General features: G+C 42.2%; 2 protein-coding genes across 2 annotated transcripts in view; both read left to right on the forward strand.

Moving 5' to 3' along the window:
* On the forward strand, positions 1 to 11704 carry LOC129185986 (inter-alpha-trypsin inhibitor heavy chain H3-like). Its single transcript, XM_054783724.1, has 22 exons — positions 1 to 166; positions 331 to 360; positions 657 to 680; positions 913 to 1067; positions 1140 to 1244; positions 1325 to 1487; positions 1597 to 1707; positions 1882 to 2010; positions 2095 to 2211; positions 4059 to 4227; positions 4309 to 4434; positions 5217 to 5398; positions 6166 to 6351; positions 6444 to 6583; positions 6829 to 6989; positions 8035 to 8061; positions 8151 to 8213; positions 8299 to 8412; positions 9166 to 9367; positions 9652 to 9824; positions 11112 to 11223; positions 11327 to 11704. The coding sequence occupies exons 1-22, from the start codon at positions 56 to 58 to the stop codon at positions 11463 to 11465; spliced, it is 2739 nt and encodes a 912-aa protein (XP_054639699.1). The 5' UTR covers positions 1 to 55; the 3' UTR covers positions 11466 to 11704.
* LOC129185984 (inter-alpha-trypsin inhibitor heavy chain H3-like) overlaps positions 11669 to 17262 on the forward strand; it is a 17598-nt gene continuing 12004 nt past the window's right edge. The window contains exons 1-7 of the mRNA XM_054783722.1: positions 11669 to 12283; positions 13772 to 13807; positions 15420 to 15443; positions 15582 to 15739; positions 15827 to 15931; positions 16009 to 16171; positions 16282 to 16392. Of these exons, the coding sequence (XP_054639697.1) occupies positions 11669 to 12283; positions 13772 to 13807; positions 15420 to 15443; positions 15582 to 15739; positions 15827 to 15931; positions 16009 to 16171; positions 16282 to 16392 (1212 nt within the window). The remainder of the gene's footprint in view (positions 12284 to 13771; positions 13808 to 15419; positions 15444 to 15581; positions 15740 to 15826; positions 15932 to 16008; positions 16172 to 16281; positions 16393 to 17262) is intronic.

The following is a 17262-nucleotide window of genomic DNA, read 5'->3' on the forward strand; positions in this document are numbered from 1 at the left end:
GCCAAAGAGCTTACCTCAGTGGTGAAGTCAGCCTGTGTTCACTTGAGCTTTGGTCATGGGAGTGTTGGGTATTGGACTACTGCTGCTGTGGGGCAGCGCTTGCCTTTGGCTGGCCAGCCCGGCCCAGGGAGACCTTCTCATCCCAGGACAGGATGGACCTTTCAAGGTAACATTCTACCTTCTCCTCCTTCCATGTAATTTGGCATGTGGCATGCTGATTTCATTTTGTATGCAAGCTTTCAAGATTGGTTAAGCTTTTGTCAGGGTCCACTTCCCCTTTTCTGATTTCTATGCCCCAAGTTTTTCTAATTTTATTTTATTTTTTTGTAGGAGACAGGAGGTCCTGCCAGGACACAGCAGGTATGTGATAATGTTTATGCATTGTATAATATCATAAAACTATAAAACTCAAACTCAAACAATAATCAAAACCAAAACATTTGGAAAAAATGTTGTCAATAATTTGCATTGAAAACCAAAACCTACAAAGATTGGGGCATACGAAAACCGAGGTGCCATTGTGTACATAAAGCAGTTGAACTTTATAGATGTATTTTTCTAGATAACTTCAGAGGTTCTGGTTCAACACTGGATATGTGTAGGGACTAACCCGCTGTCGAAGCCTCGTCTAATTGTCTAACATTTCTTTTTTACAGAAAAGAAGTACAGCAGATGTCACGGTGAGAAAAGCATGTGCTTGGAGTTACATATTCAATTCTGATGATATTCATGATATTCATGCCACTTTCATGATGGATTCACCAACATGTTTTTCTCAACAGAATTAGTGCAAAGAAACAACAGTGCAACCTCTAAAACAATTGTATTTTTGCTTTTTCTGCTACGCCACTGCCTCCACTGAGCATTATCCAGAGTGGCCACTGGCTGTTTCACTCATGACACTCGTCGCAGGTGGAGGTGTATAGTGTGACGGTGGACTGCACGGTGACGTCACGTTTCTCTCACACCGTCATGACCTCCAAGGCTCTCAATAAAGCCAACGTCTCACAGGAAATCTTCTTCGAGGTCGATCTTCCAAAGACGGCCTTCATCACCAACTTTAGCATGTAAGACGCCCTCTCAGTCGTACATTGTGCTTCACGTTACCATCATGATCCATCGAGCTCCACTTTTCTCAGGGAAATTGATGGTCAAGTTTATGTCGGAGAGGTGAAGGAGAAAGAGAAAGCCAAGAAACAGTATGAGAAGGCGGTTTCTTCCGGAAAGACTGCTGGACTGGTCAAGTACGTCAATCAAGGCAAAAAAAAAAAGGCCACTTTTCCTGGATCATGTTATCATGTCTGATGTTTGTACTCCAATTAAGGGTTTCCGGGAGGAAAATGGAGAAGTTTTCTGTGTCTGTCAACATTGCAGCACAAAGTAATGTCACTTTTGTTTTGACCTATGAGGAGCTCCTTCAAAGGAAACAGGGCCAGTATGAGATTCTGACCCGAGTGAAACCCAAACAACTTGTCCAGGAGTTTCAGGTTAATGCAGCTTCATGTAATAATCCTGCATGTGGTGCTTACTGTGGTTTAGCTGCAGCTCTGTTAACTGCAGCTCTATCCCTCCTCTTCCCGTATGTGTGTGTACCAGATTGTGGCAAACATCTATGAGCCTCAAGGCATTAACTTTGTTGATGCCCATGCAACTTTCCTCTCCAACGATCTGCTCCCCCTGGTGGAGAAAACTGTCTCAGAAAAGAAGGTACAACCTGTCATAATCTTTGGGTCTACTCAGAACAACTAGTCAGTGTTTTTCCCAAATGAAAATAACCAATATTACAAATCTGCAATGTGAGTGACTTCCTAATAGTTCGACAGACATTTAGACAGAAAGTGAAGAATGGAAGCAGTATGATCGATTCCTTCCTACTTCCAGGCACACATTTCCTTTTCACCAACTCTGGAGCAGCAGAGGAAATGTCCAGGTTGTGATGGAAGTCTGATCGATGGGGATTTTCTCATCAAGTATGATGTGAACCATGACACCCGCCTCGGGGAAATTCAGGTCAGTCATAGACTTTCTATTATGGGGTTTCAGCTCATCACATTGTGCCTGTCATTCAATTAGAGCCTTTATCTGCCTCTCAAGGTTGTCAATGGATACTTTGTGCACTTCTTTGCCCCACCCGGCCTGCCCAGGGTGCCAACAAATGTAGTGTTTGTCATTGATCGAAGCGGCTCAATGGGTGGAATTAAAATGGACCAGGTAAGAGGCTACTGAAATATTTGCGGAATAAAGTTCTTTTCAACTTGCACTGTAAGTATAAAGGGTTCCACCATCACAGTTACTTGTATCACCTTTAAAGAATTCATTATAAAAAATGAATGATGTATTTTATTTTGGTAAAAGCAGTAAAATAATCATACAGTTGCATTCAGTTTGAATGAATATCATATTCATTGAGCTTCAACCATGTTCTGAGGGAGGTGGCAGACATTGAGTCCAAATGGGCCATGTTCCGGGCCTCCATTGTCAAGGCAGCTGATCGGAGCTGTGTCCGTAAGGTGGTCAGTGCCTGTCGTGGCAGTAATCCCAGAACCCGTTGGTGGACACCAGTTGTGAGGGATGCCGTCAAGCTGAAGAAGGAGTCCTATCGGGCCTTTTCGGCTCATGGGACTCTGGAAGCAGCTGAGAGGTATCGGCAGGCCAAGCGGTCTGTGGCTCTGGCTGAGGCAAAAGTAGTTTGGAGTCGCCATGGAGAACGACTTCCGGACGGCTTAGAAGAGACTCTGGACGACCATCCGACGTCTCAGAATGGGGAAGCAGTGCACAGTCAACATCGTATATGGTGGGGATGGTGTGCTGCTGACCTCCACTCGGGATGTTCTGGATCGGTGGAAAGAATACTTCGAAGACCTCTTCAATCCCACTGACACGTCTTCCTGTGAGGAAGCAGAGCCTTGGGACTCCACGGTGGGCTTTCCTATCTCTGGGGCTGAGGTTGCTGAGGTTGTCAAAAAGGTCCTCGGTGGCAGGACCCCAGTGGGTGGATGATATCCGGAGTTCTTTAAGGCCCTGAATGTTGTAGGCGTGTCTTGGTTGACACGTCTCTGCAGCATCGCGTGGACATCGGGGGCCGTACTACTAGATTGGCAGACCGGGGTGGTGCTCTCCCTTATTAAGAAGGGGGACACGAGGGTGTGTTCCAACTATCGTGGAATCACACTCCTCAGCCTACCTGGTAAGGTCTATTCAGGGGTCATGGAGAGGAGGACCCACCGGATAGTTGAATCTCGGATTCAGGATGAGCAGTGTGGTTTTCGTCCTGGTCGAGGAACTGTGGACCAGCTCTACATTCTCAGCATGGTCCTTGAAGGTGCATGGGAGTTTGCCCAACCAGTCTACATGTGTTTTGTGGACTTGGAGAAGGCATTCGACCGTGTTCCGCGAGGGATTCTGTGGGGAGCACTCCGGGAGTATGGGTATCGGACCAGCTAATTCAGAGTGTTCGTTCCCTGTATGACCGGTGTCAGAGTTTGGTTCGCATTGCCGGGAATAAGTCGGACCCGTTTCCAGTCACACTTCAGTGACACTGGTGTTCCAACGGATTCCAGTTCATGGTAGGCTTGAACCTGGTGGTTCCTGGGTTGTTCCTGAACATCCTAACCAATTGCCTTTTATCTGAGTGTCTGGCTTTTCCACACTTTGGCAAAGTGGTGACACATTAAAATAATTTGTACTTACTTGCAATCATTTAAACTGATGATCAGGCAATATGCAGTTGATGAGAAATGGCTCCAAACTTAAACATAACTTAAATCTCTGAATTTGCTTCTCAGATTTTCATGGAGTGCCTTTGACTTGACCATTGATGTGAGGACTGGTCAAGCAGAGTGCTGTCAAACTGTTTATTTCATTCTGCCAAAGAGGCACGATCAGCTGCAGTCAATCATGATCACTAATGAGAAGTTAATAGGGCTTGGCCTTGTCAAGTTAAGACGTTCTGGAACCTTCAGCATAGTATTCGGTGGCCAAATTACGTGCCTGTTTGTTGCTTATTTCAGGTTTCAGGTTAACACAGTATACTTTGACCTTGTCTTTTTTCTGTGTAGACACGAGAGGCAATGCTCAAGATCCTTCAAGATCTCAAGGAGGATGACTACTTTGCCCTCATCCCATTTGATCACGAAATAATTAGCTGGAAGAAAACACTAATCAAAGCCACAAAGGAGAATGTGGCTGAAGCCATGTCTTACACCAGGAGTATATTTGCTAGAGGAGGTGAGAAGAAGGACATCGATTTTATGTCAAACATATCTGAAAACACATAAATGCATTTCTAATTGTCTGTTGTCTATGTAGGCACCAACATAAACGACGCAGTGTTGAAAGCTGTGGAAATGTTACTGACAGACAAGGCAGAGAACAGGGTTCCACAGAGAAGCATCGATATGATCATTTTACTCACGGATGGGATGCCGAATGGGGGTGAATTTAGATTCAAGATTCAAGATTCAAGAGAGTTTTATTGTCATGATATGGCCTGGTTTCTGCACTTTTTTGGGGGCGGGGGGGATTTTGCCCATCATCCACAATCCTTTATCTTTTCTGTGCATTCTAAAGATAGTTCAAAAAGTGTTAAAAAGACTAGGGAAGTTGGCCGATATAATCGGTCCGATATTGGCACAAAACTGTTATATTGGTCAATATCGGTATCTGTTTTTTCCCATGATGAAGACCGATTTAAAAAATGCTTTATACAGGCCTATGGGCTCCCGTATTTTCCAGCATGAAAAATGATGACCCCTTCAAACCGCATCTGAAGAAAGTGAAGTAAGTATTTTTGAGTTTGGAAAAGTTAATGCTCGGTGTAGGCGTTCGTTTCGATGTGAAATCAATGCGCCCAGGAAGGAAGTTCCGGTTATGCTTAAAAGGACCAAAATACGGCAAAAAAACTGTAATGTAATGTAATACTGTACATGTTATCATGAATGTACCTGTTACTACATACAGCATGTATATAAAACCATAGAACCTTGTTGGAGGTTTTTGGAGGTGCTTTAATAGCAGTCTTTGTAGGCGGTATAGATGTGTCCCATTACGTGCAGTAATGAGCTGTTTCTTTTGATCTCTTTTTATATCTTTAGAACGCGCATAAAAAAGAAAGACGTGTGTTCATGTCTCACATAGGATTGTGGATGATGGGCAACATTTTTGAAAAAGTGCAGTTTTCTTTTAAATACAAATATCTTTTGTCTTTGCATCCGAAGGCGAGTCCAACCCCCACAGGATTCAGGAGAATGTGCGCTCTGCCAGCAATGGAAGCATGTCTGTGTTCAGTCTGGGATTTGGAAATGATGTGGACTACTCCTTCTTGAATGTGCTGAGCCAACAAAACAAGGGACTGGCTCGCAGAATTTTCACGGGCTCAGATGCAGCTCTTCAACTCCAGGTGCAGAATGATGGCTATGAATTCTTTGTATTTACCAATTTTAGTATAATTTAATATAGACAAAGCAAAGGACAGACGTTCTACATATAAAATGTAATAGAGTGGAGTCTCTAAGGTCAAGCGCATTCCATCCCGGGACACTGGTTGCTAGGTACACATAGAATCCATTAATCTCGTAGGAAAATGGAAATTATGTGCAGAGGGAGATTACTGCATGTGCTGCAGAGGTCTTCACATAAAGACTGAACCACCTGTAGATTACTTCCCACTGCACATTTCCATCCATCCATTCATTTTATACCACTTATGCTGTGCATGGTTGTGGGAAGCTGGAGCCTATCCCAGATAACTTTGGGTGAGAGGCAGGGTACACCCTGGACTGGTCACCAGTCGATCACAGAGCACGTATAAACAAACAACCTTTCACACAGTCACTGAGTGGGAACTGCACAGAAGCCAGGCGAGTTAACCTCAATTAGTGACTCAGTGTACATTTTCTTCTCATCTATTTATATCAATGGGAAGTTATTTTTGACTGAGCAGACAGGACAGAAACATGTTAGTATATAATAACTTACATTTCTGGTCAGTGTTCCATTCTTGACCAACTCTCCAACATCCAGTCGTTGGAGCTCGCAAGTGCTGGTTGCATCAGGAAGGGCATCCAGCATAAATTAACTAAGATGAAGAAAAAATCGTCACTCATCTTGAACTTGGAAAGATGCTTTTTACACATGGATTTGTTTGGATTTATTTATTTATTCCAGGATTTCTATGAGGAAGTGTCCAGCCCACTACTTTCAGAAGTGAATGTACGTTACCCGGACAATGCAGTGGACTTCCTCACCACCAACCACTTCAGCCAGTTGTTTAACGGCTCAGAGATTGTGGTGGCTGGTCATCTGACAGACAACAACCTGGACAACTTCCTGGTGGAAGTTATTGCCCAGGGGGTGAGGAAAAGTTTGATATTTGTTGGCCCTTTTCCTAAAACATTCAGTCCTATGGAGACATTGTCTAATGCTGTGCAAATCTCCATCAATAGTGTGAAGAGAATTTCCAAGTACAGGGCAAGGCCAGTGCTCTGGACTGGGGCACTATTTACCCAGATGAAGAGTACATCTTTGGGGATTTCACGGAGCGCCTATGGGCGTACCTCACCATCCAGCAGCTCCTGGAGAAAAGGTCAGTCAAGCTTAAACATGAGTTGCTGAAACATTTCTTACGAGCCTAAGAAAAACAGTGGGACACCAACCACTCAGACAGGTGGAAGACTTTTTTTCCTTGTTGCGTTACATATTTGCATGGTCATGTGTTGTCAGGCGGAGTTCATAGGTCAAAAGCATTCGTGTCCCATACAACAATGAAAATTGGCGGTGTCAGGTGGTAGTCTGTGGGGGTAACAAATATTGAGGTCTTCTTTCTTACAGCAAGAGTGGCAGTCAGGACGAGAAAAGTAACGCCACAGCCAAGGCCCTGGACATGTCCCTGCGGTACAGTTTTGTCACCCCTCTCACCTCCATGGTGGTCACCAAGCCTGAAGATGAGGACAAACCAGACAGCACCCTCATCGCTAATAAACTGACTGAGGGTAAGACACATCGTACAAGACATACTCTTATGAAAGACATCCATCTATTTCTATACCAGAATATACCTGTTGAGGGTCAAGGGAGACTGGAGCCTATCCCAGCTGACATGTTGTGAGAGGCAGAGTACTCGCTCGACTGATCACCTGTCTTTATCAAAAGTATACAAATATACTCAAAAGTAGAGTTTTTAAATTAAATGTATCTGGTGCCCCTTGTAAAATAATAATAACAAATTTAAAAATCACAATTCAGTCCAACATGGCAATAAAGATAATTACACATCCTGTAATTCATCAATCGTTCTGTTCATAGATTCAATAGTATTTCATTCCAACTATGTAACGTTCTTGACTTCCACAGTTCATGTACGCATCCAGTTATGGATCCATCCAGTTAAGAAACATTAAACACAATTAGAAATTAAACAAAAGCAATTATCAAACTGACAATAAAGCCGAAGTCAAGTCAACACAAAAAAACATATGAAGATTTTTCAATTCATGATAAAATAATAGCAACAATAACATGTATGTGCCAAAAAACACATTTCTGTAATGAAGTTCAGGGTGCGCAGAGCTCACTTGACTTTTTTTTACTACGACTAATGCAATGAGGACTTTTATTGTATGTACAGTATATGCATCTTACTACTGAGTTATTTTGGCTTACACGGACAGCTAAGAATGCTTTTAACCAGTTAGTGCTTACTATCATTTCTATACTTACTAGAATGTTCTTAAGCGTTTACATTATTTGTCATTAAACTGTGCTATTTATTTAATAATATCTTTTATGTTTCATTTTGAGATGTTTTTGAAAAGAAAAATGTATTAAAAAAAAATGTATTATTATGTCTTCATATGCATTTAAAATATATATATTTTGCTAAATAATTCATGTCAAGACATAATCTTATATTTTAAGTTTAGCTGTGTGTCAGGATATTGTTTCCATATCCTACTAGAGTAATAAATGTTTCTTTGAAGACAAAATGTTGCAATTATTTGTTGCTGTTGTAATTTTTTGCTTCCTGTTTTCTGACAGAGGAAAGACAACAGGCAGAACGAACTGGTAAGACAACCCCTCCCCCCTTTTTTTTAACCAAAATGCATGACTATAGCATATATGTGTGATATTGCGTCTTTGTGTGTGGTGTACAGGACATTATTCCACTTCAAGCACACCCTCCTATCACTTCACCAGTGCAGCACCAACATATCTCGGTAAGTAGTATCCACACAACCACAGTAATAATCCAAAACAGAATCACTTTTAGCTTGATGTCCATTTTGATTTGTTCGTCTGCAGTGGATGGAGATCCTCATTTCATCATAGAGCTCCCAGACAGAGATGATGCTCTGTGCTTCAACATCAATGACCAACCAGGGACTATTTTCAACCTGGTTAAAGACCCAAAGTCAGGTCAGCCCAGATTCTCATTTGGATCACATCTTTCTTACTGATTTACATCAGGAAAATATACCTCCTTGTGCTAAACATAACCATTAATGCAATATTATTTTCCATATTACATCTTGAGTAGGGTTGGGCATTGTTTGAATTTGATCGATTTGGAATCCTCATTTCGTTTCCAGTTTGTAATGATTCTTGATTCCGATCCTTTTAAGAGGCAGGGCCATAAAAGTTTGGGTGGTTTAAATGAAGGTGCTAACCAGAGTTCCAGGCCAGTGTGGCGGGGTGTTCCCCCGGAGCACGCCTCGCGACGGAGGTGGAGAGCTGCAGCAGGTGAAAGGGGCTTCATGCAGCCCGGAAATGGTGCTTGGAACCTGGCCATAACAGTGAGGTGTTCCGCCTGGCGCACACCCAGAGAGGCTCCAGGAGAGGTGGAGAAGAGCAGCGGGGAACTAGACCGCCAGCAGCTTGGACAATAGTGCCTGGAGCCAGGCCAGAAGGGGAAGCTGCTCCACCTGGAGCACACCCAGCGAGGCTCCAAGAAAGGTGGGGAAGTGCAGCGGGGGAAGGGGCTTCATGCAGCCCGGAAACAGTGCTTGGACCTCAGCAATACCGGTCATCAAACTGGGCATCAAAACCAGGATTCAAAATTAAATTATTTGAACAATCCCGGGACTAACGTTCTGATTGTTCTCGTCCATGCTTAAGACTCGATGCCTAAATTTGAGGGACTCTGACAAGCACAACTACATGTCTCCTCAGGTGTTTTGGTGAATGGCCAGATCATTGGAGACAAGCAAATTCCTCCCGATGGCAAAATCAACACCTACTTTTGGCGTTTTGGCATCATTCAGCAAAGGTTAGGAGTGAGATTGGAGGTGAGCACTAAAAGCATCTTAGTGCTCCAAGACGGCAAGCGGGTGAGGTTGCAGTGGTCTAACACAACAACCCTCAAAAGAGACAAGTGAGTGCTTGCACAATGAGGATTACACTCATCAACCACAGCATTAGATAACTGCACAATCTCATGAGGCATCACCACTTCAAACTCTAACCACAATCATAAACATGTTGTGAATGGATAACTCAATCAATCACAAAAGAACATTCTTCTCATTGTAAAGACAGATTTTAAATACAGTTGTAGTGGATTCATTCTCATTAGATTTTGCAATTGTACCTCATGTTGCGGCTGGTATATCCCAAAACAAACACACTCATATCGCTTCTTTCTTCCTTTCTACCTAGCATGGATCTTCTTTTGACCAAGGACCGCAGCCTAACGGTTACTCTAAAAGATTCTGTCAAGTTTGTGGTCCTGCTACACAAGGTGTGGAAGAACCACCCATACCACCAGGACTATTTGGGCTTCTACACACTGGACACGCACCTGCTGTCCCCGTCCGTACACGGCTTGCTAGGTATAACAACACGCTCATCAAGTAAACACAGTGGCGTCTCTAACATGGAATACTCTAAAGGTTGTACGAATTGGAATTCTCATACAATTGTCATTGCGTGCGAGGTAATGCAAGATATCTTGCCAATTTTACAATACTTTCAATTAGTGAGCATCTAAAGTAAAAATCCCCGAGTGTGACTTTTTGTGATGCCAACACAGAAGGGCACCAGTGATGGCCAAGAGCAGAAATATGATGATGACCATAGTACAGTAAATGGACTCACATCTCTTTCCTGGCTGCTCAGTATTCACAATGTATGAAAGTAAGCTGCCTTTGAACTTAAGCAGACACACTACGTTGTTCAGTCAGGAATAAAACAATATGGCTGACTTAACAATATATTGACAATACGTTGCGTGTCATCAGACAGTACACAAGTAGAGTATATCCGCGCCGATCCCTGTGAAATAGAAAGTGGTTTGATGGCCCTATCTGGCGGGAAAAAACAGTGCTGCAGCTATGAATCTAGCAGAGGGCGCTGTCTCACAATTCAATTCACAACATTTTTCAGCAGGAAGAAGCTTTGACAAGAAATACTGTAAATAGGCATAAATAGGAATTTTTATGGGGGCATCCAGTATTTTTTGCCATTCGCAGGGGCTCTTGGAACGCAGCCCTCGCAAATAGCGGGGATGTACTGTGTACATACAAGTACTATTGTTTCACCATCCTAAGTATTATACGCTATTACAGTAAAGAATGTTAAAAGGTTACTTAAACATGCCTTGTCTCTCAAAGGAATTATTTCACTTATGATCACTTGTCTTGAACATGTTGGGGGACCAAAAGTGTCCCGGAACAGATCACGGTTGACTTGACAGGATGGTGTTTAAGATGGGTCAAACTGGGTGGTCAGGATTTGATTTCATTTTGTTGGACTTGAACCACAAGTGTCGAATTTGATGTGTAATGTTCACATTTGATACTGCTTAGGAATGCAGTATACAGTCGTCGCTCATGGCGGTTAATTGCTGTTAAATTGCTGTGTTAAATGATTTCCGCAATATAGGATTCGATGTTAATAATGCTGCAGGGACTCGAGACGGCTGCTGGCTAGCAAACGAGCGAGCAAACCAGTTAGCCTTGTATTTATTTCTTTTAAACTTAAGAAGCCAAATACTCACCACTTCCACACGGGATGGGAGGATAACTTTTTATCCACTCCGTCATATCGGACATGCCATGGCTGACTTCATGTGGTGTTCAGGTAATGTAATCTTACAATGGTGGCTTATCATCACCCAGGTCAGTTTTACCATGGGATTGAATATGAGGTCACAAACGTGCATCCAGGAGAAGTCCCAGAGAAACCAGATGCCACCATGTATGTCAAAGGACAGGAGCTGAATGTGACCAGGTAGGCCACATACCTGAGAGTATGCATTGATAGTGTTGTAAACTACTGACTATGCATGTGATGTGAGGTTATTGACCCAATGCGATGTTTTGTTGATCCACAGAGGCTGGCAAAGAGACTTCAGGAGAGATGTGAAGAACGGAGAGAACGTTCCCTGTTGGTTCATTCATAATAACGGAACAGGTCTCATTGATGGAGATGCCTCAGACTACATTGTGTCTGGCCTCTTCAAAACATTTTAGAAATGAAAGTTTTGACTCAGAAAAGTGTCAAAAAACGTCACTGTCTTTCCCCATAAATGACAAAATTCAGGTCCAAGAAGTATACTACACACACGGATGGCAGTGTTATCCACATCAGTGTGTCTTGATTTTCTTTTTACAGTTTATCACATTATTCCCCAGCATTACACAGGTTATTCTACCCTTTTTGGGTCTAACCAGTCATGTTTTCCACAATAAACGGAGAGCTTCCATGTTTAGATTGTGTTTTCTTTTACATCTGGCTTGAACTGTTTGTCCCTCATACTTCGCTTAAGTGGTATCAATCATTTTCTTCTTTGGTCTGTAGAAAGTTGACCCACGGATCTGCATTGTTATTGTTACCAAACAGTACAAATACTGCAATTTACACAGGATTTCCCTGTTGCATAATAAAGTTTCATTGTCTTGGATTCAAATCTACCCATCTGAAATCATGCATAGAATGGACAAGTCTAGATTTGACGTCAGGTGATGAAACCTTCCATGCATTCTTTATCCCGTCCCGCACAACATTTTCCGGAAAACACTCGTTAACAGTCACTGACTCACACAGAGTGAGATCCAGGGATCGCCTCCTTGTAAAGTGTGGGCGGGGTAAAGCTCTGATGGGAAGACTCTCTCTCACATGCCTTGAATTCCCACAGCAGTTGTTTTCAGCCATGCGAGGGGATCAGCCGTTCTATTTTGCGGGCATGCCTGTGTGTTGGAGACTCCTACTGTTGGTTTGTGTCTGCATTGTGCTTCCAGCTCAGGGGCAAGGAGCTCTAGTTGTTTCTCACAGAGATGCTCTCGTTGAGGTAATGCAAATGTTCATTGTACTGCATTTACAACCAAACAGTGTGTTCCTTTACTAAGAATGAGGATGGGAATTGTGATTCTCCCAAAACACACATTGCTATGAAAACCAGGGCACTTTTCAAGGGCCAAAATTGGGCCTTTAATTTATTAGACACATATAGCAAATGGCATTGTGTGGCAAGCATCTGTAGCAAGGATTCCTTCGAAAACATCCTGTAAATAAAAGATTTGTTTAGAGTGCACAGCTGGCAGGGATGCACGCTGTGTTAGAGGGGAGCAAAGTTAAAGATTTGTGTAAAAATTATAAACGTTTGTTTGTCTTTGTGTCTCTGTGGGTCAAGATGTTTGTGTAGAGTCTCAGACAACCAGGTTATGGTAATCCACAAAGATTAAATTGAGGCAACTGGACTCTTCTTGTTTGTTGAAGGTGTTTCAGCTTTTTTTCCCAAAAGGCTTCCTCAGTTCTAAATTTTTAGGGGGACCTTTCTAATTTGATGTAAATGACTTCTTTCCCACATCTTTAGATCGGTGGTAACTTCCTGTCCAAAATTTGGAAATCATTGTCCTCAAAGGAATGTTCCTCCTCCTTTTTGAGATGAACTGCTGACTCTGGGCACGAAGATAAGAACAATTTGGTCTCTCCAATGTAGGGGTGATTGTACTCCTCACTACACTGCACTGCGTTAACAATATTGCTGAGCTTACTTCTCGGGATTTTGTCTTTGGGGTGAACCACTCTCAGGGCGTTGGTGAGTTTGAAATGCATTGGTATGTTATGTTTGGAGAAAATCCTTCTGAGTTTCTTTGACAAACCAGCCACCTAAGGGACCACAACATTCCGCCTCCAGTTTCTATCCTCAGGCTCGCTCTTTCTGACAAAGGCTCAGTTAGGATACCCACAGAAAGAGCCTTCCTGATGTTTTTGTTCCCTGTCTTCCGAAGTCCATGGTAGGGATCTTTTCTTCTCTGTCCTTGAGGGTTCTGATAATCCATAGCTTGTATTCTAGTAGGTGATGAGAGTCAAAGAGCAGCCTGACAAAAGCTAGTTCATCCCAAAGACAAAATTCTGAGAAGCAAACTCAGCAATGTTCTTAATGCAGTGCAGTAGTAGTGAGGAGTGCAGTGACTTGTACATTGGCGAGACCAAACAATCCTTATGCAAACACATGGCACAACATCGAAGGGCAGTTTGTTGGGGCCCAGAGTCAGTAGATCATTTGCAAAGAGGCAATAACCACAAAACAACCCAATTATGACCACCCCCAGAAGACACACCCACCAGAGAAATAAATACAGAGACTTCAAAATTCTTCAACAAAACAAGTAGAGTTTTCTTGATTCAACTTTTGCAGATTATGTGATCGAGATGCAGATTTACAGACCTTTGCAGTCATGTGGCTTTTTACAGATGGTACAAATTGAACCGTTTGCTGTCCCATATGATGCTTAAATAAATAACAACGCAATCTTATTGTGTTTTATTGTAGGAAACCAATCAAGCTGTGGGCACCAGGTCAATACAGGTATTGTGTTTTAATTATTGAAATGATTTACAGATATCTGCAGTCTCTGCAATGATTCTGTTGGACATTCTAATCAATTCATCCAGTGATTTATTGTGAAGAATTCTGTTAATTTTGTAGAATTGTTAATTATGGATTCAGTCTCAACTAATTTGTGCTCATCCAGGCTGCAGCATTCATCTGCTCAGTAGGACACTGGCATCTAAGCAGAACATTTCAGAACATCCAGAGACAGATTCTCACATCTCCTTAACATAGCTGCGTTTTCATTTTTCCCAATTTCACACATAATTGATCAAAGAAATCAAATCTGTAGACCTTAACACAGCAGTCCCTTACACGAGTCAAATCTTAAAAATAAGTATGATTTATGTTAGTTGAACTCAGCTTGTTGTCATAATTTTATATATAGAAAAAAATGTATTATTTTATGGGTATTCTTTCATGCCCACACAATTTTAGCTCCTTCCGTTCTTGAGATAGGTTCCTGCAATAAGTGAAATCCGCGAAGTAGCCAACTTTATTTTTTTACAATTATATATATATACTTGTATATATATATATACACAGTCATATATAATACAGTCAAGGAAAAAAATATTTGACTACCCTTGTTTGTTCAGTTTCTTGTTAATTTTAATGCCTTATACAAGTAAACGTCCCTTTGTTTGGACAAATATAACAATGACATCAAAAATAGCTCATAAGAGTTTTGGCAGTACAATGCTAGAGCTATATTTGTTATCATCATTATATTTGTCCAAACAAATGTACCTTTAGTTGTACCAGGCATAAAAATGGATCAATAAACTGAACAAACAAGGGTGGTCTAATCATTTTTGGCTGTGAAATCCCTCAAAATACACTTTACACACTTTTTTCAGACAGGCATTAACATTTTATCACATTTCTCTCTTGTTTAAACGCTCTCAAACTAGTTCAAACCTTCTTTTGAATTTTAATGATCAACCCACAGGTCGGACACAAGAAATGATTAAGTCACTCACGCATATTTCACTCATGTGACCGTGCCTTTTTTCGTCCTGGCGCCGTTCCGCTGTACTGTAGCGTTTTTGTTTCGTTTAAAGTATTCCGTAACTGTGCCGTAATTCTACATTCCTTCAGCATGTCCAAAAGTCCAATTTTTTGTGCGATGGTTAGCATCCTCCTCTGCCTTTTGGGTGCAGAACTTTTCGTTGACGCTGTGGGTTTTGTCCAGGAGAAACTTGCAAACACATACTGTGAAGACTGCAAGCTTGGAAGCAAGCAAGCTAGCAAAGACACAGGAGACACGGCAGGGCTGCGCAAAAGAGATTGATTGACAATGGTCTACAGCCAATCAGGACGCAGAAGACAATGGGCGGTGTAGACAGACAAGAGAGGGAAGACAGAGACACTTAACTTCCCACTATGCAATTCTTCTTAAAGGGCCGGGCTCTGCCTGAAACAGTGTTCATAAAGAAGCACTAAAAAAATTCATCGAAACAGGGAATCTGCGAAAGGTGAACCCCGAAAGAGCACAGGAAACATTGTATATTATTATGCAAATATTCTGTTTCTGTTTTGACTGAAGTAGGAAAGCAGAAGTTGATATTTTTCTTCTTTCCAACAGAAAAGAGGCGCTAACATGGAGAATGTAAGACACATATTTTTATCCTTTGGTATAATTGTCATATTGATTGATTGATTTAATGAATGCTATATAAAATAACATGTTGCTTTGCGGGCGTTAACGCAATCATTAATATTAATACCATTCGGTGCATCCTTTCAGATGATTGAGGTGCACAGTTTTCAAGTTTCCTGTGCGGTGACGTCTCGTTTTGCTCACACCGTCATGACCTCCAAGGCTCTGAACAAAGCCAACGCCTCACAGGAAATCTTCTTTGAAGTGGAACTCCCAAAGACGGCCTTCATCACCAACTTTACCATGCAAGTTAAAAATACTCTTGTTTTTCTGTTAGGAATGTATGCAACAGTAAAAAGAATTTTTTTCCGAACTGGCTTTCTGCCTTTCAGAGAAACTAATGGTCACGTCTATGTTGGAGTAGTGAAGGAGAAAGAGAAGGCCAAGAAAGAGTATGAGAAGGCAGTTTCTTCAGGGAAGACTGCTGGCCTGGTGAAGTAAGTTGGACTGATCGTATGAAGAAAACACAGGATGTAATACATTTGAGTAAAAGAGCACCAACAAATGCTTTCAGGGCATCTGGAAGACAGATGGAGACGTTTTCCATGTCTGTCAACATTGCAGCACAAAGTAATGTCATTTTTGTTTTGACCTACGAGGAGCTCCTTTTGAGGAAACTGGGCCAGTATGAGATTCTGACCCGGGTGAAACCTAAACAACCGGTGAAGGAGTTTCAGGTGAAGCGGACTTTATTTGACTTAATAATGCCATAAAACTGGAGCATATTGAAACAACAATGTTTAAAATGTGACACTGTGTGCGTAAATGCTTGTGTGTTTGTGTGCAGATCTCGGTTAACATCTTTGAGCCGCAGGGCATTGCCTTTGTGGAGGCCACAGGAACGTTCCTCACCAATCAGTTGCTCCCTCTGGTGGACAAAACTGTCACAGACACAAAGGTAATGTTTCCCGGTAGCGACCTCTGAAGTGGAACACAATCCATTTCAGGACGTTTTTTACATTTTTCCTAAATAATAATAATCTTTTCCAGGCTCTAACTCTTTACTATACAGGCATTTTAAAGTAATAACTATGTTATTAAGTGATTGGCTGTACCACGCCTCTCAGCCCAAAGTCAATCCACCCAAAGGTGGGATAGGCTCCAGCATACCCCCGCGATCCTAATGAGGATTAAGCGGCATAGAAAGTGAATGAATGCGCGTCATGCATTTCCCAACTTTAATTACACTTTATCATCACTCCCCACTGTTAGGGTCTGCCACAGGCCACACAGCTGGATCCCAAAATGCAGAGGCGAAACAAAATTTATTACAGAAAATGTCCACCCATTAGCAAAATACAAAAATGACAGAAGAAAACAAAATACAACTAAAATACACCCGGACCTAGTCGTGTGGAAAATCTAACTAGAACAAGGACGCTGCTAAGGGCGGAAACAAAGCAGGAGGGGGAAAAAATGCTGCTGACAAACACTCGCAGAACGTACAAAACTCAAAACGCTGCCAAAAACTGAGCAGGAATGCGAACGCAAAAAGCCACTGCTGGAAGAAGCCAAGCAGGGACCTCGGGACTCACAGAACACAGGCAAGGAAATGACCAGAAAGCAGAATACACTGAGTAACTAGCGGTGCTGGGAGGAGCAGGTCTCTGAGGAAAGTCAGGGAACAATCTGGCACTGAAAGCATGTCAGACCACAGTTTAAGAAGGCAGTTAATAGGACACAGGTGTGTTAATTAGGTCCCCCCGGTGGCTCAGAAGTGTGCTGCAACACATGGCAGATAGAGGGCAGCAGAGCAGCACACAGAACA

Source organism: Dunckerocampus dactyliophorus, chromosome 8 (assembly GCF_027744805.1).
Source record: "Dunckerocampus dactyliophorus isolate RoL2022-P2 chromosome 8, RoL_Ddac_1.1, whole genome shotgun sequence".
In the NCBI taxonomy this organism is placed as follows: domain Eukaryota; kingdom Metazoa; phylum Chordata; class Actinopteri; order Syngnathiformes; family Syngnathidae; genus Dunckerocampus; species Dunckerocampus dactyliophorus.